Below are 21,933 nucleotides of genomic sequence, written 5' to 3'. Positions count from 1 at the left end.
TGTTCTTAAGGACGGAGGAGAAGTTAAGTGATTTTCTCTGGTCACCCAGGAAATCTTTCAACAAGCTGGGAATGGATTCTATTATTCCTGGCTGTCAGTATTACTGATTAAGCTTACTGCCCTTCCAAAAAATGCAAAATAGCTACCTGAGCTCAAAATGAGTTGTCCCACAAGAGTATGCATTTCAAATGATACTAGAGAGTACAATGCGTACACTTGACTGATGATGCAGCAGTGTGACTTCTTAATTATCTTTCAAACCACTATAAAATTAAAACATTATTAATATATCAAGAAATTTACTGCACAAAGATTCATAAGAGTCCCTCAGAATTCCCAACGCTGTATATTTAGCCCTGGATCAAATGAAGACTGAATTGTTACGGAGATATTTTTAAAAAATCTCAACCAGACCCTTTCTGCCAAAAGAAGTTCTTGCACTTTGGTCTCTCTGAGTGTTACAAATCCAAAGAAAGTATTCAGAAGAGGTCTTCATTATATGAGTTGCATATTTTTTTCAGATTTGCCAATGCCAAGCAGTCAAAACTTTTTGAGTCGCACTGAAAAAAACTGTGAGAGTGACGTTAAAATAATGGGACTGGGGTTTTTTTTGGTTTGTGGTTTTGCTTGTTTGCTTTTTAAAATACACTTAGGGATTTTTTTTTCTTTGCTTTTTGCCTTTGGGTAGGCTGTATATGGCTTTGGCTGCAACGGACTTAAGTATATGCTTTACTATCCTCAATAAAGTCTGTGTTCTTGAATGGGGATGCCTTGTGATATGTTAATCTGTGTGAATTCAGTGTCAGTCTTAGGTGGTGTTTTCATATCACCCTACATAAAGATTCAGGTGTGTACTCGAGGTGGATTTTCTCTCCATAAACATTACAGTGCTCTCATGCAACACTTCAATTTTGATAACAGCAAAGAACCCAAGAGATGTTAAGGCCTTGTTCATGGCGATTCCAACAGTTCAGCATCTTTAATGTTTTATATGTCCTTTACAAACATTATTGTAACACACCCTGTTGTAATATTTATGTACCTAAGAACTTTAAGGAATGTTTATGTCAAAATGTCAATCACTGTAGACTTCCCTTTATGCAAAGGGATGTAGTTCCTGTTTTGGAATTATTCTGAGAGACTGAAAAGTTCAAATTAGTAAATTGATGCTGCAAAATGGTAGGCCATTAAGAGAAAGGGCTACAATTTATTAATAGTCTCTGCATATGCTAAGCCTGCTTGCAATAAAGTTCTGACTTATGTTTTTAATATTCTCACAATGTTTTATCATAGGATCCAATACACTGAGAAGTACAATGAAGTAGTTAACATTATATCTTCTGCATTTTATGGCACTTGCTTATACTCACGCCTTCATTAAATAAACACTGCAAAAGGGAAAATTACAATGTTCAGAAAAGGTAGAAACATTATTTGTCTCATAACCAATTCTTACTTTTTCAAGAAAAGGATAGGTACCTTTCCAAGACAAGTGATTTCATGATCAAATAAATCTTTTCCACATGCATTGCTATGGTTCCACATGCCATGTCATGCCTCCTATTTGTTTTCATGCTTACTAAACTTGCAAACTCGAAGGTATCTGACACAAGAAAGATAAGAGTCTTTCTTACATATTTCGGTGACTGCTCTGCCATAATATGACACAGGGCACAACAGATTTCTGACTACTGGTGTAGGGAGTAGGGGCAAGAGGAGGACTTTCTCCATGAAAAAGGGCTTTCTGCAAACTGTTATGCCTGTGTTTGGCCTGGCAGGAGCATGCGGGATTTTGTGGTCTCTTGAAAAGCGAGTAATAGTTGGAATTTTTCTGGTAATTTTACAAAAGCAAATTTGGGCAAAATGAACCTAATTTTGTAAATTGTTTTCATTTCACTGTAACTGTGTATTTCCATGGATTATGTGTTTTAAGTATCACACTGACCAGCCTTACCAATTTTTCAGATACAGAAATATGATTCATGAAAGAATAGTTCAAATGTATGAGGATATTTACGGATTCAAATTGCTGATAGAAAAATATAGGAACAGGAGTTTCATTTTTTTACTAGGATTGTCTTGGGGCAAAATTCTGTTAAGCTGATAGATTCAGTTATTCATATATTCACAGATTGCAAGTCCAGGGGGGATCATTAGATTATCTAATGGTGCTCAGCCTTTTTGGCCTGCAGGCTGAATGAGCAGTGCCCAATCATTCTGCTGCAGGCTGGCTTTGGTGGGGCCCCCCACAGAGCGGGGAGGGTGGCAGCCCAGCCCTGGTCCAGCTGCATGGTGGAAGGAGGCTTGGTCTGGTCTCAACCTGACCCTGCAGGGGAGAGGGTCCATGACCCAGCCTCAACCTGGCTGGATGGAGGGAAGGGGACTTGGGTTGGCCCCATGGTGGGAAGAGGAGGGAGTGTGGCCCTGCCCCAAACCAACCATATAGGGGGAAATGTTGTTGCCTGGCCCTGTGGCAGGAAGAGGGCATGGCCTGGCCTTCTGGAGAGAAAGGGCACAACCTGGCCACATGGAAGGAAGGGGGTGTGACCTGGCTTCACTTGGGCCATGCAAGAGGTTGGGGCATGGCCCAGCTCCAACCCGCCCTGCAGGGTTTGGAATTTCGGCCCCAGGGAGGGGGGCAGTATTAACTGTCACTGATCCCCCACCGCCAAATTTGCCAACCAGTGGGGAGGCCCACAGGCTGGATTCCAGGTCTCCACAAGGACTGGAAGTTGAGCGCCCCAATCTAGTCTCAAACCCTGAATAACAGGCCACACAATTTCATGGTTACTTTTGCACTGGTCCTTAAAAGTTGTGTTTTAGGAAGGCATTTCAGCCAGAAAACATCTAGCCTTGCTCTTAATGCTTGCAGATATGGAGAATGTATTTGTTCCCTTGGTAATTTGTTACAATGATCAATCTCCTTCACACTTATTTCTAATTTGATTTTATCTGGTTTCAGCTTCCATCTGTTTATTTTTCTTGTGCCTTTTTTTTCACTAGATTAAAAGGATCAAAAATGAGGGCATTTGTACCCATACTTTTTGGTCCTATGACACGCCTGAGATCCACCACTTTGGAGCAGACTCAGTAATCGAATCTGCTCCGGACGTGACCTGACACGCACTGCACTGTGTCATGTTCAGTTGTATAAGAGGTGAAATACACGCCAGCATGCAGAAAATGGTGGCAGTGCGCTTTTGAACTGAAGCACCATCTATGTATTTTAATTCAAAAGCGTGCCACTGCCATTTCCTTAGCACTGACGCGCATTTGGCCACTTATACAACTGCAAGTGTTGCAGCACGTGGCCCTTTTCACGCTGTTTGGTGCTGCGGTGCTTGCATGTGTAAAAATGTCCTGAGTTCCTTATGTTTTTTCTTTGTGAACGTACTTGCACCTTTCTGTCCCAACTAACCATTGGCAATGCATAGGGGGTGCACATAGGTGCACGTGCACCCCCTGAGATCAGCCATGCACCCCCTGGAAGCACCAGCTGCAAAACCAGAAGTGCCACCAGAAGTGCACTTCCAGTTCCTCGGCACTACCTCGGCGATCAGCCGCTGGGGGGACCCTCCCCTCCCCTCCCCCAGTCAGCGACGGGCCTCTGGGAGACCCCCCCATCAGCAATCTGGTGCCCCCCAGGACTCAGGAGGCACCAGGTGCCCATGCAACTAACTTTTCTTTGGAACCAACTTAAAGAAGACACACATATGAGCACAAACCCACCCATCATATGTGAAACAACAGGATGTGCAGATCATTTTATGGTTGCCTCTTTAGTTTAGCAATTACTTTGTATTCAAATGACTTTATACATTTATGCATAAACCAGTTTAAGTGATCAGAAACCGGTTAAACCTGTAACAAAACAGAAGTCCAGTGCATATAAAACAGTTTCAAAATGTCTGAAACTGATTTAAGATAAACCTGGTTGAATGTAGTATCAAACTTAACTGATTTAGGTCAAACTGGTTTATGAAACTTCCATCCCAGACCCCTTCCTGGTTCAAGTTAAATCACAGTCCCCCAGCATGCTTTTCAGCCTTGGACTGGACTGTGCTGTCTGCTCCAGAGAGCAGGGCTGTTCCTGTCCCACTGCTCCCTAGCTGAAGCAATGACAGCTGGCTCACTGGCCCCCCCAAACAAACCCTGGCTGGGGCCTGGGGCCCGGGAGCGGGGTTAAACTCAACTTCCCTTGAGTACAGAGCTGCCCTGCCCTGCTGGCTGGCTTAGTGCTGTCTGTGATTGTGGACTACAAATCCTAGAGGCACCTGGAAGCAGGAAGAGGAAGTGATAAACAACTCGGTAGGCATGTGGTTGCATTTTCTGAATCACAAGTGAATATCAAGTCTCTCACTGGGGTTGTAGAGAGGCAGCAGCAAGGCGCCAGACTTCCATGCGTAGATCCTGAGGTGGTGCAGAGTCATTTGGAAGAACTGGATGCCTTTAAGTCGGCAGGCCCGGATGGGCTCCATCCGAGGGTGCTGAAGGCACTGGCCGACGTCATTGCAGAGCCACTGGCGGGAATATTCGAATGCTCGTGGCGCACGGGCCAAGTCCCGGAGGACTGGAAAAGGGCTAACGTGGTCCCCATTTTCAAAAAGGGGAGGAAGGAGGACCCGGGCAACTATAGGCCGGTCAGTCTCACCTCCATCCTTGGTAAAGTATTTGAAAAAATTATCAAGGCTCACATTTGTGAGAGCCCGGCAGGGCAAATTATGCTGAGGGGAAACCAGCATGGGTTTGTGGCGGGCAGATCGTGCCTGACCAACCTAGTCTCTTTCTATGACCAGGTTACGAAACGCCTGGACACAGGAGGAGGGGTGGATGTCGTATACCTGGACTTCAGGAAGGCCTTCGATACGGTATCCCACCCCATACTGGTGAACAAATTAAGAGGCTGTGATGTGGATGACTGCACAGTTCGGTGGGTGGCGAATTGGCTAGAGGGTCGCACCCAAAGAGTCATGGTAGATGGGTCGGTCTCGACCTGGAAGGGTGTGGGTAGTGGGGTCCCGCAGGGTTCGGTCCTTGGACCGATACTCTTTAATGTCTTCATCAGCGACTTGGACGTGGGAGTGAAATGTACTCTGTCCAAGTTTGCAGATGACACAAAGCTATGGGGAGAAGTGGACACGCCGGAGGGCAGGGAACAGCTGCAGGCAGACCTGGATAGGCTGGACAAGTGGGCAGAAAACAACAGGATGCAGTTCAACAAGGAGAAATGCAAAGTGCTGCACCTAGGGAGGAAAAATGTCCAGCACACCTACAGCCTAGGGAATGACCTGCTGGGTGGCACGGAGGTGGAAAGGGATCTTGGAGTCCTAGTGGACTCCAAGATGAACATGAGCCGGCAGTGTGACGAAGCCATCAGAAAAGCCAATGGCACTTTATCGTGCATCAGCAGATGCATGACAAATAGGTCCAGGGAGGTGATACTTCCCCTCTATAGGGCGTTGGTCAGACCGCAGTTGGAGTACTGCGTGCAATTCTGGGCGCCGCACTTCAAGAAGGATGCGGATAACCTGGAGAGGGTACAGCGAAGGGCAACTCGTATGGTCAAGGGCCTGCACACCAAGCCCTACGAGGAGAGACTAGTGAAACTGGACCTTTTCAGCCTCCGCAAGAGAAGGTTGAGAGGCGACCTTGTGGCTGCCTATAAGTTCATCACGGGGGCACAGAAGGGAATTGGTGAGGATTTATTCACCAAGGCGCCCCCGGGGGTTACAAGAAACAATGGCCACAAGCTAGCAGAGAGCAGATTTAGACTGGACATTAGGAAGAACTTCTTCACAGTTCGAGTGGCCAAGGTCTGGAACGGGCTCCCAAGGGAGGTGGTGCTCTCCCCTACCCTGGGGGTCTTCAAGAGGAGGTTAGACGAGTATCTAGCTGGGGTCATTTAGACCCAGCACTCTTTCCTGCTTATGCAGGGGGTCGGACTTGATGATCTATTGAGGTCCCTTCCGACCCTAACATCTATGAATCTATGAATCTATGAATCTGTTCATTTGCTTATTAATTCAATCTTGCAGCTTAGACTAACCTGCAAAGACTAACTCAATTCAGTCTCAGGCTTTTTGACTGTCAGTACTTAGCCATCTACAGCAAGCAAATGCTGATTATAATCAGTGTCAAGATAGGTGATGGAACTGTGCAAGCTGGTGTTGGATTCCTGCCCAAAAGGTTTGGGCTCCATGCAAAGATAACATTGCTGCACAGTGTTATGGTTCCTGCTCATTTTTAAGTGTATCGGTGTGCTGGTGGGTGTGTGGATAGGTGTATGCTGGGGGCAGGGGGAAATCAGGTATTGTACATTATAGCTGATAGTGAACTGCAGGCTTAGCTACAAATTTCAATTGACCATACAATAAAGATGACAGCTTCTATTGTGTCAGTTCCAGAGAATGGGATATGACTGCCCTGGCCAACATACTCTCACGAGTACTTCCAGTCCACTTCTGGGTCTGCTGTAGAGCACGCAGCCCCCACCCCCCCCCCCATGCCCCACAGCTCAGCAATCGGTCACAGGGGGACCCCAGTTGCCCCCCCCCCCAGACTCAGGAGGCACCAGTTGCCGGGGCGGGAGGGGTCCCCCATGCACTCCGCCATTGAGTGTGCTGGGGACCCTCCCACACTCCCATGGGACGCTCCATCTGCCCCACCATCTCAGCATTCACGAGCTGCCTGGTACCTTGAGGTATATAGAAAAAACATAAAGCTGTATCTATGTCCGAATCATCGAATCTCTCCGAATCTTCTGATTCGAATCTTCTCTCCGAAGCTTCTGATTTGATTCAGAGAGATTAATGGTCTCCTGATTTGATTCAGATTCGGCCACCAAATTGGGCCTAGTCTCCAAATTGAATCAGCGACCAAAGCTTTGTACAGCCCTAATAAATACTCCATATTCAATACGTTTTCACAAATGTCACCAAATTCAGTCAATAAACTCCCATCCTTTCCACCTGTATAGAACTATTTTGAATGTCTTTCCTCATTGCTGGCCAATATCATCTTCTGCTCAGCATTTGCGTAGTTCTTTGCTGTGGGGCATATTTTCCTTTAGTAGTTTCTACAGACAGTTTTTAAAGGAGGGGATCGCAGCGCTGGCATCTGCCCTATTTGTGTTGCAATTCTACATGAACAAACCACTTTGAAATAGAGTCTAAAATCATTTGTACTGCCAACACCATCCTTTGTCAGCCTTTCTGCACTTATCTGTTTTATAATACGTATCTGTCAGCACTTGAGCCACAGAGGTGCCACAGAAAAGCTGGCTTTGTCTCAGCTGATCTCGGGAGTTAAGTCTTAAGACAGTCCCAGGACTTAAAATTGTAGTTTCTGAGGACTTCTTTGGGAAAGAGCTAGCAGGTTGACACACAGACCTCATAAATAAAAGAGGTCAGTAAACATCAAACGTGCTGGAAGTGGAATTTCATCTGATCACAACATTTTGAATCAACTATAAATGTAGCCCATAAGAATTATATGATCACTATCTTCAGCAGTCAATTATTTTGCTTAGTATGCCCTGAGATACTTCTTAAATAGTGGTTCCCTAGTGTTAGCATAGAAAAATCTCAACTGTAGCACAAACATATCTATATTCAAAACAAAACATCTAGCTGATTTTTTGTCTACCTCTGAAAGAGCTGGGTAGTCTTTTATACATATATATATATATATATATATATATATATATATATATACACACCTGTATTCATTAAGCTACAACCAGCAAAGTTTGAAAGTTCTGCTTGATGAAGTCTGTAAACTGGTTGACATACTTGCCAGCTGGAGGAGAAAATAAAGCTCCAGACGGCAGTAGGGTTTCAGTCCCGTTCTTCAAGGATGAGTCTATTTATTAAAATCAACGAAGTCCAACATAATTTAAAGAGATAAAGCAGGTCTTGTTGCCTGGCCCCTTTACCCCAGCCAGGGTTTCTTGAGGGTCTTTCTTCTCACAGAACTGTTTGTTGGCCCTTTAAGTGACCCTGTCCTCAGGGCCATCCTGTGGGGAAGCAGTTTTTCAACACAAGTAGGGGCAAAGCCAGGCCATGTTCTGACAGTGGCTTAAAAGGGGATAGTATTTTGCCATTTATCAGAATTATCATTTGTGGCCACGTTTCTTCATGTAATCCGTATATACATTTTTTAGAAAGAAACCTGCAGGAGAGCTACTGGTACTGGGGCAGTTCTGTTCCTTGGTGTTGCCCAAAGTAAAAATGCGCATTTAAAATGTGTTTCTTCAGGTGTGGTACTGTGTCCTTGCAATATGATATGTGCAGATGAAGAACCACTTTTTGCATATGCTGGCTATATATTCTTGCATAGTTCTTGGAAGTATCTTTTTCTAAAGTTAGATTGGCTCAGGTTTATAAAGACTCAAGCAGTTCCAAACTCTTTGTACAATATCATGCTATATTTCAAGATGTCCAATTTCCACGCATTTATACCTAGCTGCTGTGGAGTGGCCAGATACCATATTAGTGTTCTGTTCAAAGTGACAATAAGCTATATTAGATTAGCATCACAAACAGCTACTTCCAGGCAGTACTTAACCTCATTTTATTTATTCTTTGCAAAACAAACCCAGAATGGATGCCCTGTCTGATTTTTGGTCTTGACTTGTTCTCATGATGTAAAAGATTGGACTTCCTATATCAGTGTATCTCCTGATTCATTGCTAGGTATGCACGTCTTAAAAACCATGTCCCAGCAGTCCCAGCTGTGTTCGCTATCGGTGAAGAGAAATCAAATATAACTTTCATTTAATTTCATGTACAGTTGTGGGTTATAGTAACAGTTACTAGAATCATAGAATGATTATGTATAGTAACGGTTACTATGTATAGTGTATGTATATATATAGAGAGAGTAACCATTACTATGTATAGTAACGGTTACTAGAATCATAGAATTACTAACAAAATATAATTTAGTTGTTCAATATTTAACCACATTTAAATTGTGGTTATATTGCCATGTGGTAAAGCACACAGCATAGTGAAGATGTGATGTTTAGGCTCTACAGCAGTATAAATTGGAAGAAGGTGGAGATGAGAAAAATGTTGGGGCAGTTAAGATAGGAAGAAATGATTGTGAGAGAGAAAATGCAGATGATTAAAATAAAATAAGGAGGTGGAAAAATAAAGAAAGAAAAGATAACTTGGAGGGGGGGAAGCAAAAATTATGATACAGATGTCTAGTCTATACTGTTAATGGTGGGCTAGCAAAGCCCTCTAGTGGTGACATGACTGTTATGGGCAAAAGGAGTTCCTTTGCTGGTATAATGACCTCCCCAGCTGACAAGTTATAGTTGCAAAGGATGTATGTACATATGTGTTTATAAGGTGACCTCCTATATAAGTTGTGCTTATCTAGTGGGGTAGGAATGAATCATCTGTGACTGACAGCTGTGACAGCAAAACTTTGTAGGATAGGCCTTCCTCAGACTGTGGGAGAAAAGAGGGGGAAAAAATATGTAGTAAGCAACATACAGCATATTTGCTTTAAACAAGCTGTAGTGAGCTAAACTGAATTAATTTTGTTTCTCATGGAAAACTGTTTCATTTTTGCAGTCAGTTGCACCTGCTATTTCCATGGAAAAAATAAAAAACTTCATAACTGAAAAGTTGATTGTTTTTGCTTCAGCAGAAGGGCATTTTTGGCTAACCTATAATTTCAGTTCTAATGTTGTATCTGAGTTTTAAAGATATTTTGGTTAAAGCACAAATAAAATGAATACTTTCCAAGTTCACTTTTGGATGGAGAGGAAGTACAGATACAGTCCCAGTTTGGAAAATGTCTTTACCTGCCTCATTTTTGTTTGAAAAAGTTCAGAATAACAGCCAGCCTGTATTTCTAAATCTTCTTAAAGCAAGATTGACAATATTTTGTGAATAGAAAAAAAGAAAATATACACACAGAAAATATATTCTACATATACTGCTCACATTGATGATTGGTCTGTTTAGCTCCTCACTCAGTAGCAAGCTAACATCATCTCTGTATCTCTTTTCTTGACCTCTCTCAACCCTGGAACAGACCTTCTGTTTTTATTTTTGCTTTTTGCTATTTTAATCTGAGGCGTGAAAACCTGTCATTAATGTGTTTATCCATGACAGCAGTTTTGCCTAAGAGTACAAACGATAATATTCCTCATTTACAACACCTTTGAATAGGCTCATTATATTGTCATGTTTCCTACATAGCTTACCATTGTACCCGATATTTAGTGAAGCTCAGTGCTAATGATAGGCCATCCTTCATTTCCTTGCAATTAATATGCAGTGCTACAAAACTTTCCTTTGAACCTGTTTAAGTGTCTGGTGTAGATACCCACAAGCTTTTTGCTGGCAAATGCATATTATAGTGATCATAAGATATCCCTGTTAGATTGAAGCTTATTAGCAAGTTAAAGTACCCCCTCCTCTCAGATGTTCCCTTTTCTGGAATAGATGGTCATTTTCACAATCTTGAATTTGTTGTCCTGCAGTAATAAAAATATTGATATCAGACAAAGCTTAGATTATTACACAGATGGTATTACATTTGAAGAACTGTAGCATGAATAATGAATACACTTGCTTAACAGATTTTTTAAAAAGTTTACGTGAGTTTTAAATGGGGATGATTATGCCAGTCCTTTACAGTTCACAAATGACTTATTTCACTCCAGAGATTTCATCATGTGTTAAGTTTACTAAAGGACTTTGAGTTTTGGTTTTAGAAACAGTATAGTTAGTTAACCCCATGAGGATCCAATTTGCTAAGTAATTTTTTTACATTTTTACTATGCTGTGAAACATTGCCTTTCTTAGAAGCCAGAATTTCCAAACTGTGCTAGCACTCTGCAAAGGAGGAATTTCCCTGTGTGATACGTTCTTGAAAATTTTTATCTGACTTTTCCACCTTGGAAGCTCTTCATGGCTAGGACCAGGCATTTTTTTTTTGTACTGTGGCATGCTAATTAGGACTTTTGTGATGTAAATTGGTAGACGCCAACATAATTATAACATATCACTAGACCTTTTACTGGTGCCAAACCTCAGTTGCTGTCTATAACTAATATTTTTTAAATGGCTTAAATGGACTTTGGATCAAGCCCTACAATCCTGATTCCACAGAACCCTTAAGTTTGTACTTGACTTTGAAAGCCGAGTTACAAGGAATCAGAGAGCAGCATCCAGCTATATGATAACATTTCCTCCTCACGGCCCCTACACAGAGCTTGGATTCTCTGCAGAAGATAGGCCAGTATCTTTCATTGTTTCTGAATGTCATCACTTCTGCAGTGAAGGATTAACCAGGCCAGAAATGTAGATGATGCCTAAAGTGTTAATGTTTCTCAACACTTAAAATAGTTTACAAAGTGCTAAAGTCTGATATACTTTCTTGAAATATATTTATTTGCAGGATCCAAAGCTGCGTGAACTCTTGGATGCAGGGAACCTAGGAGGTAGACTTGAGAATCGAATGATAACAGTCGTCTACGGTCCAGACCTGACCAACATATCGTACCTGAATTTAGTAGCTTTCCAAGAGGAAATAGCAAAGGTATTATGCACTCAGCTTTATCATTTAAAAAATCTTTAAGTATGGGTTTAGGATGTGGCTGAAACTGAGCTAAAGAGACAACTACTAAGTTGCATTTTCAAATAAAATTAGCCTGCTGTTATAGAAATATGACATACTGTGTAACAGACAAAAATTGTAATAATTGTTTTCTGGGAGTATTCACAGGTAAGTAATTATAAGCTATCAGTGTTGTCATTTTGAAAATGTTTCTAGCTCTTCTCTCTGTATGGCCCAAATGCATGTTGTGAAAACACATGTAAAGTAAAAAAAAATAAAAATAAAAGATGTTGTGAATCTCCAGTAACAAGTCAATATTTATCAACATTTAATACCTGTTCAAAGTATATGAGTATTCTGGTGTATCTATGATACTGCGGTATGGAGACTATTGATGTTTTAATGTTGACCTATATCAAACTAAAGAAATGAGGTGTGTGAATTTATTAATCTAACCATGCCTATTTGTACACTGTTAGGCCAGCAACAAGACCCTTAACCTAACCTAACCTAACCTAACTTAACCTTTAATTATAATGTTCATGAATCAGTCTTGTATAGTGTCACACCTATCTCTTGTCCACTAATAGCAGTTAACTGCAACCTTTAAATAGAGGTCATTATCATACATCAACATTTTTATTTTCTGTAGAGTTAAACTATTGCCTATCAATCAGACAGCAGCATCAAGCTATGTGATAACATTTTCTTCTCATTGCCCTCCTTTTTGATTCCTGCTGTACCCAAAGGTTAAACCAACTGCCTGGCAGTGGCAGCAGTATTCCAATTCAGGCATCATTAAGACAGTCACTTGACTTCATGGCTCATTATAATCTACCTGATTTCTTCTTGACTCTTCAGGTTATTATAGATGCGCTCTGGGGGTGACGCTTTAATTAGCGCAGCTCCAAGAGCTGCACTAATTAAAGCGCCCAGTGTCATGTGTATCAGTGTCCCTGTGCTGAAAATGGCAGCAGGGCACAGCTCATCAAACAAGCTTTACTTTAAAGCACCCCACCACTATTTTTCAGCACGGGGATGCTGATACACGTGTCACTGGAGTCTGCTGGAGCACAGATTAATGAGTCTGCTCCAACACACTGTAATTACAGTGCATTGGAGTAGCCTCCATGCACGTGTATAGGAGCCCTATGTTCCACAGGTGTTAACAACTCTTTCTCTCCTTTTTTTCATGGTCTTAATGTTACATTAATCATGCCATCCTTTCTTCTCCAATTTTGTTGTCTGTAGCTGCTCCTGGTAATATAGCTTCTATTTCACAGTCCTGCAGATTCTTTTTAATACTTAACTACAAACATTACTTCAGAAGTGGAAGCATTAACTCAGGTGAACATTAAGTCAGATTTGGAAATAACTTTCAATGAAGCATTGGATTCACTGTCAAGATGCTCAAAAAGGCTAGGTTTTATTTTAGAAATTAGAAGATGTACATTTAATTCTCATAACTATAAAGAAACAACATCTTTTGAATATTTTTGCCTAGTCTGTTGTGTTCTTAATATATAAAGTATGATATAGCAAATTAATGAACATTCCAATAGAGTTATATTTGTTTTTGCTTTGTTCTTAAGCTGAATAACATAGCCTTTGGCACATGGCACACTAGTAAACTTTTAGTTTCTTGTTAACTGGAGAAAAATGGGTGCCGTGTTCAAATATGATGATGCACCATATCATCTGCACCCACCTTTTCAAAATCCTAATCTGCCCGTGCCAGTACCTTCTGGTCCTTCATCCATTTCCTTTCTAAGAAAGTCACCCTTGGAGCCAGAACTCCAGTATCTGTGGGGAACACCAACCAGACCTTGAGAGGTATGAAGAGAAATCTCTTTATTCCTGCAATGCTTATATCCTTCCTGCAGGGCCATGCTTCAGTTTTTGCCAGTCTAAATCTCTCTGGTTGGTTGGTTAATTGTCCTTTCAGCCAAACTAAAAATGTGTTTTGGTATCCCTTTTATACTTCTGCATATAACTTTATGGAAAAGTAGAAGGATAAATAGCACAAAGATGCAGTAGTTCATGGACTAGCACCCTGTCAAGAAAGTTAAAACATGCAGAATAGTTATCCCAGCCATACTGCTGGGCTGCTCAGAAACCCAACTCAGTGTTAGTCTCCATATTTGGAAAGACTTGAAATCGAGATAAGCAGTGGAGATTAAAAAAAATGAAGGGAAATGGAGATTCAAAAATGTAGGTAAGAATCTAAAGGGAAATTTGAAAGGAAATGTAAAAACATGGAAAAGTTGAACTGAGAAAATCTAATGTTCCTGCAGCCATACAAAGCCCTGTGAAGTCAGTCAGTTTCTGCACAGGCACAGCAGTCTGATCGTGTGGTATCCATTACTGGACTGGGGCCTCCTCAATTTTTAAGAGGAGATTTTCAAAATCAGATATATACACTGAAGTCCAATTGACCCTCAATAGGAAGTGGGTGCCTAACTCTCATGTGTGCCTTTGAAAATCTCTTGCTGGTCACTGGCATACATCCTTTGCTGCTTTACCTTTCATATCCCATATATTATTTTTCAGACTATGCTATACTCATCCCTAAACTTTCATTTGGAAAAAAGTTAAATTAGAATGATATAAAAATGATCTTCATAAAATTAATAAAATTGTATTTTTCCCCTTAAAAATTGGGGAGAGTTTTTTTTTTTCCTTTAGGATTTGAGCTTCTTATTATTCAACTTTTGAGCCTAATGCAGTTCTGAACTGTTTGCTGGTCATTCTGTTCAGAAAGTTCAGGTCATCATATCCGCTTTTGGGGCTGTGGTAGAATTAATGAGGATCAGAGCCTAAGGCTAAACATTTACCACTGACCTTGCTTTAAGTGAACTGAGTAAAGAATTAGAAAATCAAAATGAAGTAATGATACACTGTTTTGCCCATATTCCTACAGGGAACGTAAGTAAACATACTCTAGGGGTCTGTGAAGGATATAAATCTACTGGTGTATACTTAAGGTGCCTATTTGAAACTCTGCTATTAAAACTCCAAAAGATGGATGGTTGGACATGTCCTCATGATGAAGGCAAATGCCAATGGGTGCAACTTATGTTTATATCAGAGGGGCTTCAATAGGCATATCTCAATGCAGAATTTGGGGTCAGTTCTTAGCTTGATTCTTCTCTGCTTTATTTTTCCTCTAAAGTGCTTCTCAACCTATATAGATAGATGTCACAATCCTTCACCCACCTTGCATCTTGCTCTGTGTTTTCAGTCTAAACTGTGAACTTCCTATCATCTAGCCACTCTTCACTTTATATCTTCCATGGCATTTTTTCTGGTTGGAACAAGTCTCCAACTATATATGCCTTCCATCTGTTCCATCAAATCTCTACTTGAATTCCATTTTCACTCATGAAACCCTCCAAAGATGCCTGTTCTATTCTGCATTGTGTTGTGTTGCTGTGTTTTGTTATACTTCATCCGTTATACTGCATATCTGTTCTGCCTCTTGTAGTTGTTGTGGGTGAAATCCTGGCTCCACTGATATTAGTGGAGAAGCTCTAGTTGACTTCTACTCCAAGCCTCTCTGCTGTGCTTGTATTTAAAAGGATCCTGCATGTGAAGAGACCTGGTGCATCACATATCCTTCAATATGTCATTAAGTCTCAGACTGAATTATGTTGCCTTCTCCTTGTTTATATCTCAGACTAAAATGAACATAGGATGCAGAAAATATTCAGCCTCATTTCCCAAAAATAACTCCTTCAATATCTTATTCAATTCTACTTCTGGGACCCTCCTAAGCTGTCACATAGAGAGACCTGTCCTCCACAGACAGCTGGGGGCTTTTTTAACAATAGCCCCTGGCAAACATTTCCACTAAGCAACAGGCATCATTCTTGATGAAAACTATTTCTGGATCTGACATGTTTGACATTCACAGGGCAAGCTATCGATAGGGGAAGGGGGGAATATGTCCTAGGAACTTGTCCTGCCATCACTGGCCAGCAAGGGCAGCTGGCAGGACCTGTAATTCCCTCCCCCTCCCTTTCTCTGCCCCATCTTCATTTCTGCTGCTAATAAGAAGTGAGCCCTGAACACAACAGCTGAGCCTCCCTTGGGTGATGGAGCTGCTTCCCCCCAACCTTGATGCAGACCAGGGCAAGGATGGGGGTTGTGAGGGAAAGGTGGAGAGTGGGGAAGAACAGCAGGGTGCATACTGTCCTGAAACAGTTTTTGAGATGCTTTCTTGCATGTGCTCTTCCTCTCTCCCCTACACACTCTTACTGTGTACAAGTAAAACACATTGGGCTGAGTGTTTGTATATACTCTGGCTGTTACAGGGAAGAGGTGCTAAGTGGCTCCTTAAAAAAGCAGCCTTGAAGGATGGTTGGAGAAAGGGAGGAGGGGCAATGAGTCATTATATCTCCTGCTGAGGCACCCTAGGGCAGCAGAGTTCATCATGATGAGTCACAGAGAAGTCCCTTTGCAGGGAGGAGGGGAGTGAGGAGAAAGCAGTTTATGCAGGAATGCTGGAGGACCTGGCCGGAAACTATCACCCTATGTGTAATATGCTACACATTAAAATTAGAGCCTGATACAAAGATATCCTGTATTTAACAAGTAACATCTTTGAGGCTGGATCACCATTTTTGCAGCTTGTTTTCTAGTGATAAATTGCTTGAATGTGTGGCATGTTACAATTTATTGCTCTATGAATATGTTAATCTCACTTTAAATTTAACATCTACCAAGAGCTAATAACATTTCTGTATATAGCCTGTGCCTAATTTAGGTGTCTACATCTCTCCCTTCTTTTTCCTCAATCTGATCTGGTATTTAGAAACAGAAAAGTATGGCTGAAAGGGACCCCCAGAACTCATCCAGCATTTCTCAATCCAAAAGTGGGTCACAAGAATATATGAAAGGATCACAAACAAACTTTAAAAATGGAACAAAAAACTTTAAACATGGATTTTCCTTTAAAGGAGAAAAACATGGGAAATAGTGGGTTTTCTCTCGCAGGCTGGCAGAGCTAAAGCCTGCAAAGGGCTATGTGCTCCCCCCTGCCCCGAGACCCAACCCCCCCACCCTAGACACCCACCCTCTGCCCCACACACTGTGGAGCTGGGACCTCGGGGCAGGGGGCAGAAGGTCTGGAATGAGGGGCACTAGGTCGGGACTGGCCATCAGTGTTTACAAATAGGTCCTGGTACAAAAAAAGTGGAGAACCACTGATCTACTCCAGTCCACTATCCACAGTATCCCAATACAAGTCCTTTCCTAACATATTTCTAAAACTACATAATCAATCCACACTGGCACGACTATGAGGCATATTGCCCAAAGGCACCAAAAACAGCCAAACCTGCCACAAGTAAAACTGGAGGATGAAGGCTGTCACTATCCTGCTGCCAGAAGGTTTTTTAAAATGTTTTCAAGTGATGCAAGGAAGAGGCCCAGGCCCCGCAGCTGTAGGAGAAGGTAAAATCCCCTGTGATCCATACAATTTGACTATGAGGCCAAATTTCTTCCTGATCCCAACTGTGGCTATCAATCTGACCCTGGGGAGGGATCAGCTTCCTTTAGCCAGGAAACTTCCGATTTTTGTCCCAGCAAGAGCATTAATATACCCCAGTCAGTCAAAATCCCCAGCAAACTGAGGAAGGTGGAAAAAAAACTCCACCAACAAAAAAATAACCTGACACCTGTATCAACAGAAAGGGGAAAAAAATCCTTCTCAGCCTCATGTGGCAGCCAGCAAAGCTCAGAAGCATGGGAAAAACCAAACACCCTTTATTCTGCTTTGCAACCTGGGAACAGCAAACATAAGTCTACACATCATACCCTCTAAATAAAGAGCCAGAACTCCCCTTTCTGTATCTCCTCCATAAACTTATCCCAGCTGCTTTCATCTTATTTCATAACTAAGCCAGTTGTGGAGCTCTGCTTATCCACTGATTGTTCATCCCACTTAAAATGAATCAGGGCAAGATTATAGATGGCCCAGTCCAAAGACGAGTAAATGCAGTAGTAAAATTCCCTTTATTTCATTGTGTTCTGGACCAGGCCTGTAGCTAACAATTATTAATTTCTCCATTAATAAAATGAATCAGTTACAGCATGTTATGTCTCTTATATTAATGCTGTTATTTTTTCTAAAATACTTATAAATACAAGGCTAGAGTGAAAAAAATGAAAAGCCTAAGATATTGCATAGCAAAGACTGTTAAAACATGTGACTTTACTAACTTAGAATGCTCATCACCAGACTATGCAAGAAACATTGTGTGCACACACACAGTCAGTTCTGATTTGAATGAAATGTGTTCAAGAATTTGTACCACTTAGGTGCTGTCTTTTCTTATGAAAAAATGCTCTCATCTCTTATATTGAGATAAATGCATTTAGGTATATATTGTGATGCATGTAATGGATGAAATGAATGAGTTCATTGAGCAACAGCTCTCAAAATGTACTGCAAATAGTACACTACTTACTTACCAGAGCACAGGACAGCTACATAATGTGTTAGTAAAGTTAACAGGAATGACATAAATATGAATTCAAGTAACAGGACTCAGCCAAAAAGAGAGCAGGAACATAGGGCTCTTTTATTATGATGGATGTGATTCGCTTGGAATTAAAATTTGTTGCATGGCTGGACCATTCCATTAAAAAAATGGATCAGAGGCTTCCAAGCTAGGAACGGACTTTGTTGTCACTAGCAAAACCTTATTTCAAAAGCCCTAGATTTATCATTTCTCTTCAGATTACATCCACACACATAGTTAACAGTAGTGATTCCAAGTCTGTTATAAACTAGCTCTGTTCTTTCCATGTATCACTGCTTTGAGTCCTATGCTCATCATACTTTGCATTCTAATATCTATGATACTCGTAACATGGACTTCCACAGTGTGTTATACAGTGATTTCTAATTTCAGGTTTCAGCATTAACTACTATACTGAATAGCCTAACTAGAGAGACAGAATGCCATTTCGTAGCTAAAGCAACAAGGATGTCTTTCTTCTCAGCTTGATCCAAAGCACATCAAAGTCACTAAGAAGCCTCCCATTGATTTCAGTGAGCTCTGGGTCAAGACTCAGTACCATCATTTCACATCCTTCTGAGGATTCAAACCAATGACCAGAAAGAGGATATGACCTTTGGCAGCTTTTCTAACCTTGGCTTTGCTGGAGCTTTGGAAGATTAGACTGAAGATCCTCAAAAGAGAGGGAAAATAGATTCATTGACTTGGTGCAGATGGGGTCTCAGGTATTACTCAGTTTCAGGGTAGGCTTTTAGGCTACTTGGCTGTGGTGTTCCTCCTCTCACAAGTCATATGGGAAGAATAGAAAGGAATATGGCTTGATTGCATGTAAATAATATTTGCAACAGATACACTATAATTACATTTCTGCCAAAAATTCTTGAAAATCAGGACTCGGAGTACAAAGAACAGCTGAGATACAGGATGGTGTGGAAGTGACATAAGTTGGTTTGCTACAAAGTGATTGCATTGCAAGGACTGCCATATTAAATACCTCAGTGGATGCATCTACACGTGCAATTAATACAAAGCAATAAACTCTGGAGCAATTTGAGCTGTAATAAACTATTCCTGGGCACATGCACCCATGCCAGCACAAATATGAGCTGGGGTAGAGTAGGCCTGGGCTGGCAGGAGGCACAGGAGGTCAGTCCTGGGATCCAGGTAGTGGCCTCCAGTTGTGTCAGGGCTGGCTGGGGCACAAGGATGCTGAAAGTGTGGAGTTGTGTGGCTAGGAGGCAGGCAGAAGTCTGGCCCCCAGCTGGCTGGGCTGACCAGACACAATTTATCCCTGCAGTCAGCAGCTACATATGAGTTTCAGGTAAATTTCCCTGTCGTAAAATAGTACTGTCCCTGATGGTAGTATCTTATTGCAGTATTAATTAGTTTACTGCAGGCTAATATTGTTGCATGTCTAGATGGCAATGCTTTACTTTGCAGCTAATTAGTCTACTCCAGTAAAGTGCATGGGTAGACACAGCCAGTGAGAGGCACACAAAGCTATCAGGTTTTATTCTAAACAAATGTATTTTAAGTTTCTTAAGTAACATATTAGGCTACCATTAATCTTTCTAGCAGTTAGTATCACAAAGAGAGTTTTTAACTGTTATTATTCTATGTATAGAATAATAACAGCAAGTCCAAGGAGGTGATTCTCCCCCTCTATATGACATTGGTCAGGCTGCAGTTGGAGTACTGCATCCAGTTCTGGGCGCTGCACTTCAGGAGGGATGTGGACAGCATTGAGAGGGTCCAGAGGAGGCCACTTGCATGATCAGGGGGCAGCAGAGCAGGCCCTACAAGGAGAGGCTACGGGACCTGAACCTGTTCAGTCTTCACAAGAGAAGGCTGAGAGGGGATCTGGTAGCCGTCTTTAATTGGCCAAGGGAGACTAGCAGGCAATGGAAGAGTCCCTGTTCCCCGAGCACTACTGGGAGTAACAAGGAATAATGGCCATAAGTTGACGGAGAGTAGGTTCAGGCTAGATATCAGGAGGCGCTACTTCACAGTCAGAGCGGCTAGGATCTGGAACCAGCTTCCAAGGGAAGTGGTGCTTGCTTCTACCCTGGGGGTCTTCAAAAGGAGGCTAGATAGACACCTTGCCGGGGTCGTTTGACCCCAGCATTTTTTCCCGCCCATGGTAGGGGGTCGGACTTGATGATCTGCTCAGGTCCCTTCCGACCCTACCAACTATGAAACTATAGTGAGTTGAATGGTTCTAGGAAACTGAAACACCTCTGAATTTAGATTAGATCAGAAAGCCATGCAAAAATGTGCAATATCAGAATACTTTGCCGTTCTTTGTATCCAGGCAGAGGAAAAGGAATCATGAAAAGATCTGTCAGCCCTGTCAAAAAATAATGTATATACATGCAGAAGTTTCTTAGTATCTTATTAAATAAAAAGATAACCTTCAGTAATGTTTTGACTTAGCAGACTCTTATGTATTCTCTATAGCCCCCAGTGTCACCCAAGGGTGCATTTTCAGAAATGCTGAATAACATGAGCTCTAGTTTGTCCATGAGAGCACTGGTGCTTTGAGAAACAGGCTGTAATACAGCAGCCTAAATTCTCAAGAGATTTTGGATGCTAAGTTTCTAGGTACTTACCTTGGATCACTGCAGAGTGGCCTTATGTAGTTAAGGTGTAGCACTTCCTGAAACCTAGAACCTCTTTAAGATCTCTCAAGTTGAGCACTTAGACGTTGCTAGTCACTTTTGCAAACAAAGGTTTTATTGAGAAAAAATTTCATAATCACCAGAATGGATTGCCAAGTTGGATATACAAACAATTTACAGTACTGTGGATCAAAAGGGGTGGAATTTTAATATATATCAGCTGCTCTGGTAATTGTCCCTGTGACTGCCCAGTGAAAGTTACTGTAGGTTAGCTTTCTCTTACCAAAGAAGACGAGTGTCCGTATAGGCAGTTACTAGAGGCTGCATACACACCAGTTATTATTCAAATAATCTGGGAGAATTCTGCCAGGTGTGCTGTCTGGGTACAGAAATTTATTCAGAGCTGCATGTACAGACATTCGAGTGCTGAGCCCTGAAGTGTGGAGAAGCTGACACTGTGCAGCCAGTGGGGGTCCCTGTGCATACATCTCACCTGGCTCTGTAGGCTTCTTTAGTCTGCCTGGTGACAGATCACAGCAGTCCCTCTTTCAGAAGAAACTGAATGTCTTTATGAGGCCAGAGTAGCTGATTTATAGTCCAGATACCTCCCCCCAACTTTTGCGCTAAGGTAAATTGTTCTGTTTGTACTAAAAGTCACATTTTCAAAAACACCTTAGGCATGAAGCCCCAGTGAAAGTCAGAATGAACATTTTCAAAATACTGTCATGTAGTTTTTAGGTTTTTTGGCTGAAACAGAATTTTCTTTTTTCATATGTTTTCCATAGGGGAAGAGATAAAGAAAAATAAAAGAGGGAAAAAGCAGCCAAGTTGGGGGATGGGGGGAGTTTCCATTCAAATTGAAGCAAAATGCAGTTTTTGGTTGCAATCAAAAATCAAAAAGCAGCACAAAAGCTGCAGAAACACTGGTTTAAAAAACTGAAAGGACTGAGGTGTTGTAGAAGAGCAGAGGATGAGACAGTATGAGAGGCACGACTGACAGTTTTGTGCCCTGGGTAGAAGAAGTCAGTGGCTGAGCCACCACTACTTGTATTACTGGATAGGCAGAGGTGGCAGCTGCTATTTATGTCTCCTACCCCACCTCCTCTCCCCATCTAACCCCCACAAAATCAGCTCCTGGGGCTGGTGCCCTCCTCCTCCTCCCCCCAACCTTAGTTACACTTCTGACAATGCCAGTCAACGGTAGCAAGTAG

The 21,933-nt window shown here is 41.8% G+C and overlaps 1 protein-coding gene across 7 annotated transcripts in view; it reads left to right on the top strand.

The window, feature by feature from the left end:
* Window positions 1-21,933, top strand: part of PLCB1 (phospholipase C beta 1) — a 777,970-nt gene that overhangs the window by 461,755 nt on the left and 294,282 nt on the right. For all 7 annotated transcript variants that reach the window (XM_014595092.3, XM_059720212.1, XM_059720209.1 and 4 more), the window contains one exon: window positions 11,422-11,562. In XM_014595092.3, coding sequence (XP_014450578.3) covers window positions 11,422-11,562 — 141 coding nt within the window. The remainder of the gene's footprint in view (window positions 1-11,421; window positions 11,563-21,933) is intronic.

The sequence above is a fragment of the Alligator mississippiensis genome, chromosome 1 (genome assembly GCF_030867095.1).
Source record: "Alligator mississippiensis isolate rAllMis1 chromosome 1, rAllMis1, whole genome shotgun sequence".
NCBI lineage: Eukaryota > Metazoa > Chordata > Crocodylia > Alligatoridae > Alligator > Alligator mississippiensis.
Note: the sequence above shows the minus strand (reverse complement) of the source record. Positions and strands in the feature narration are given on the sequence as shown.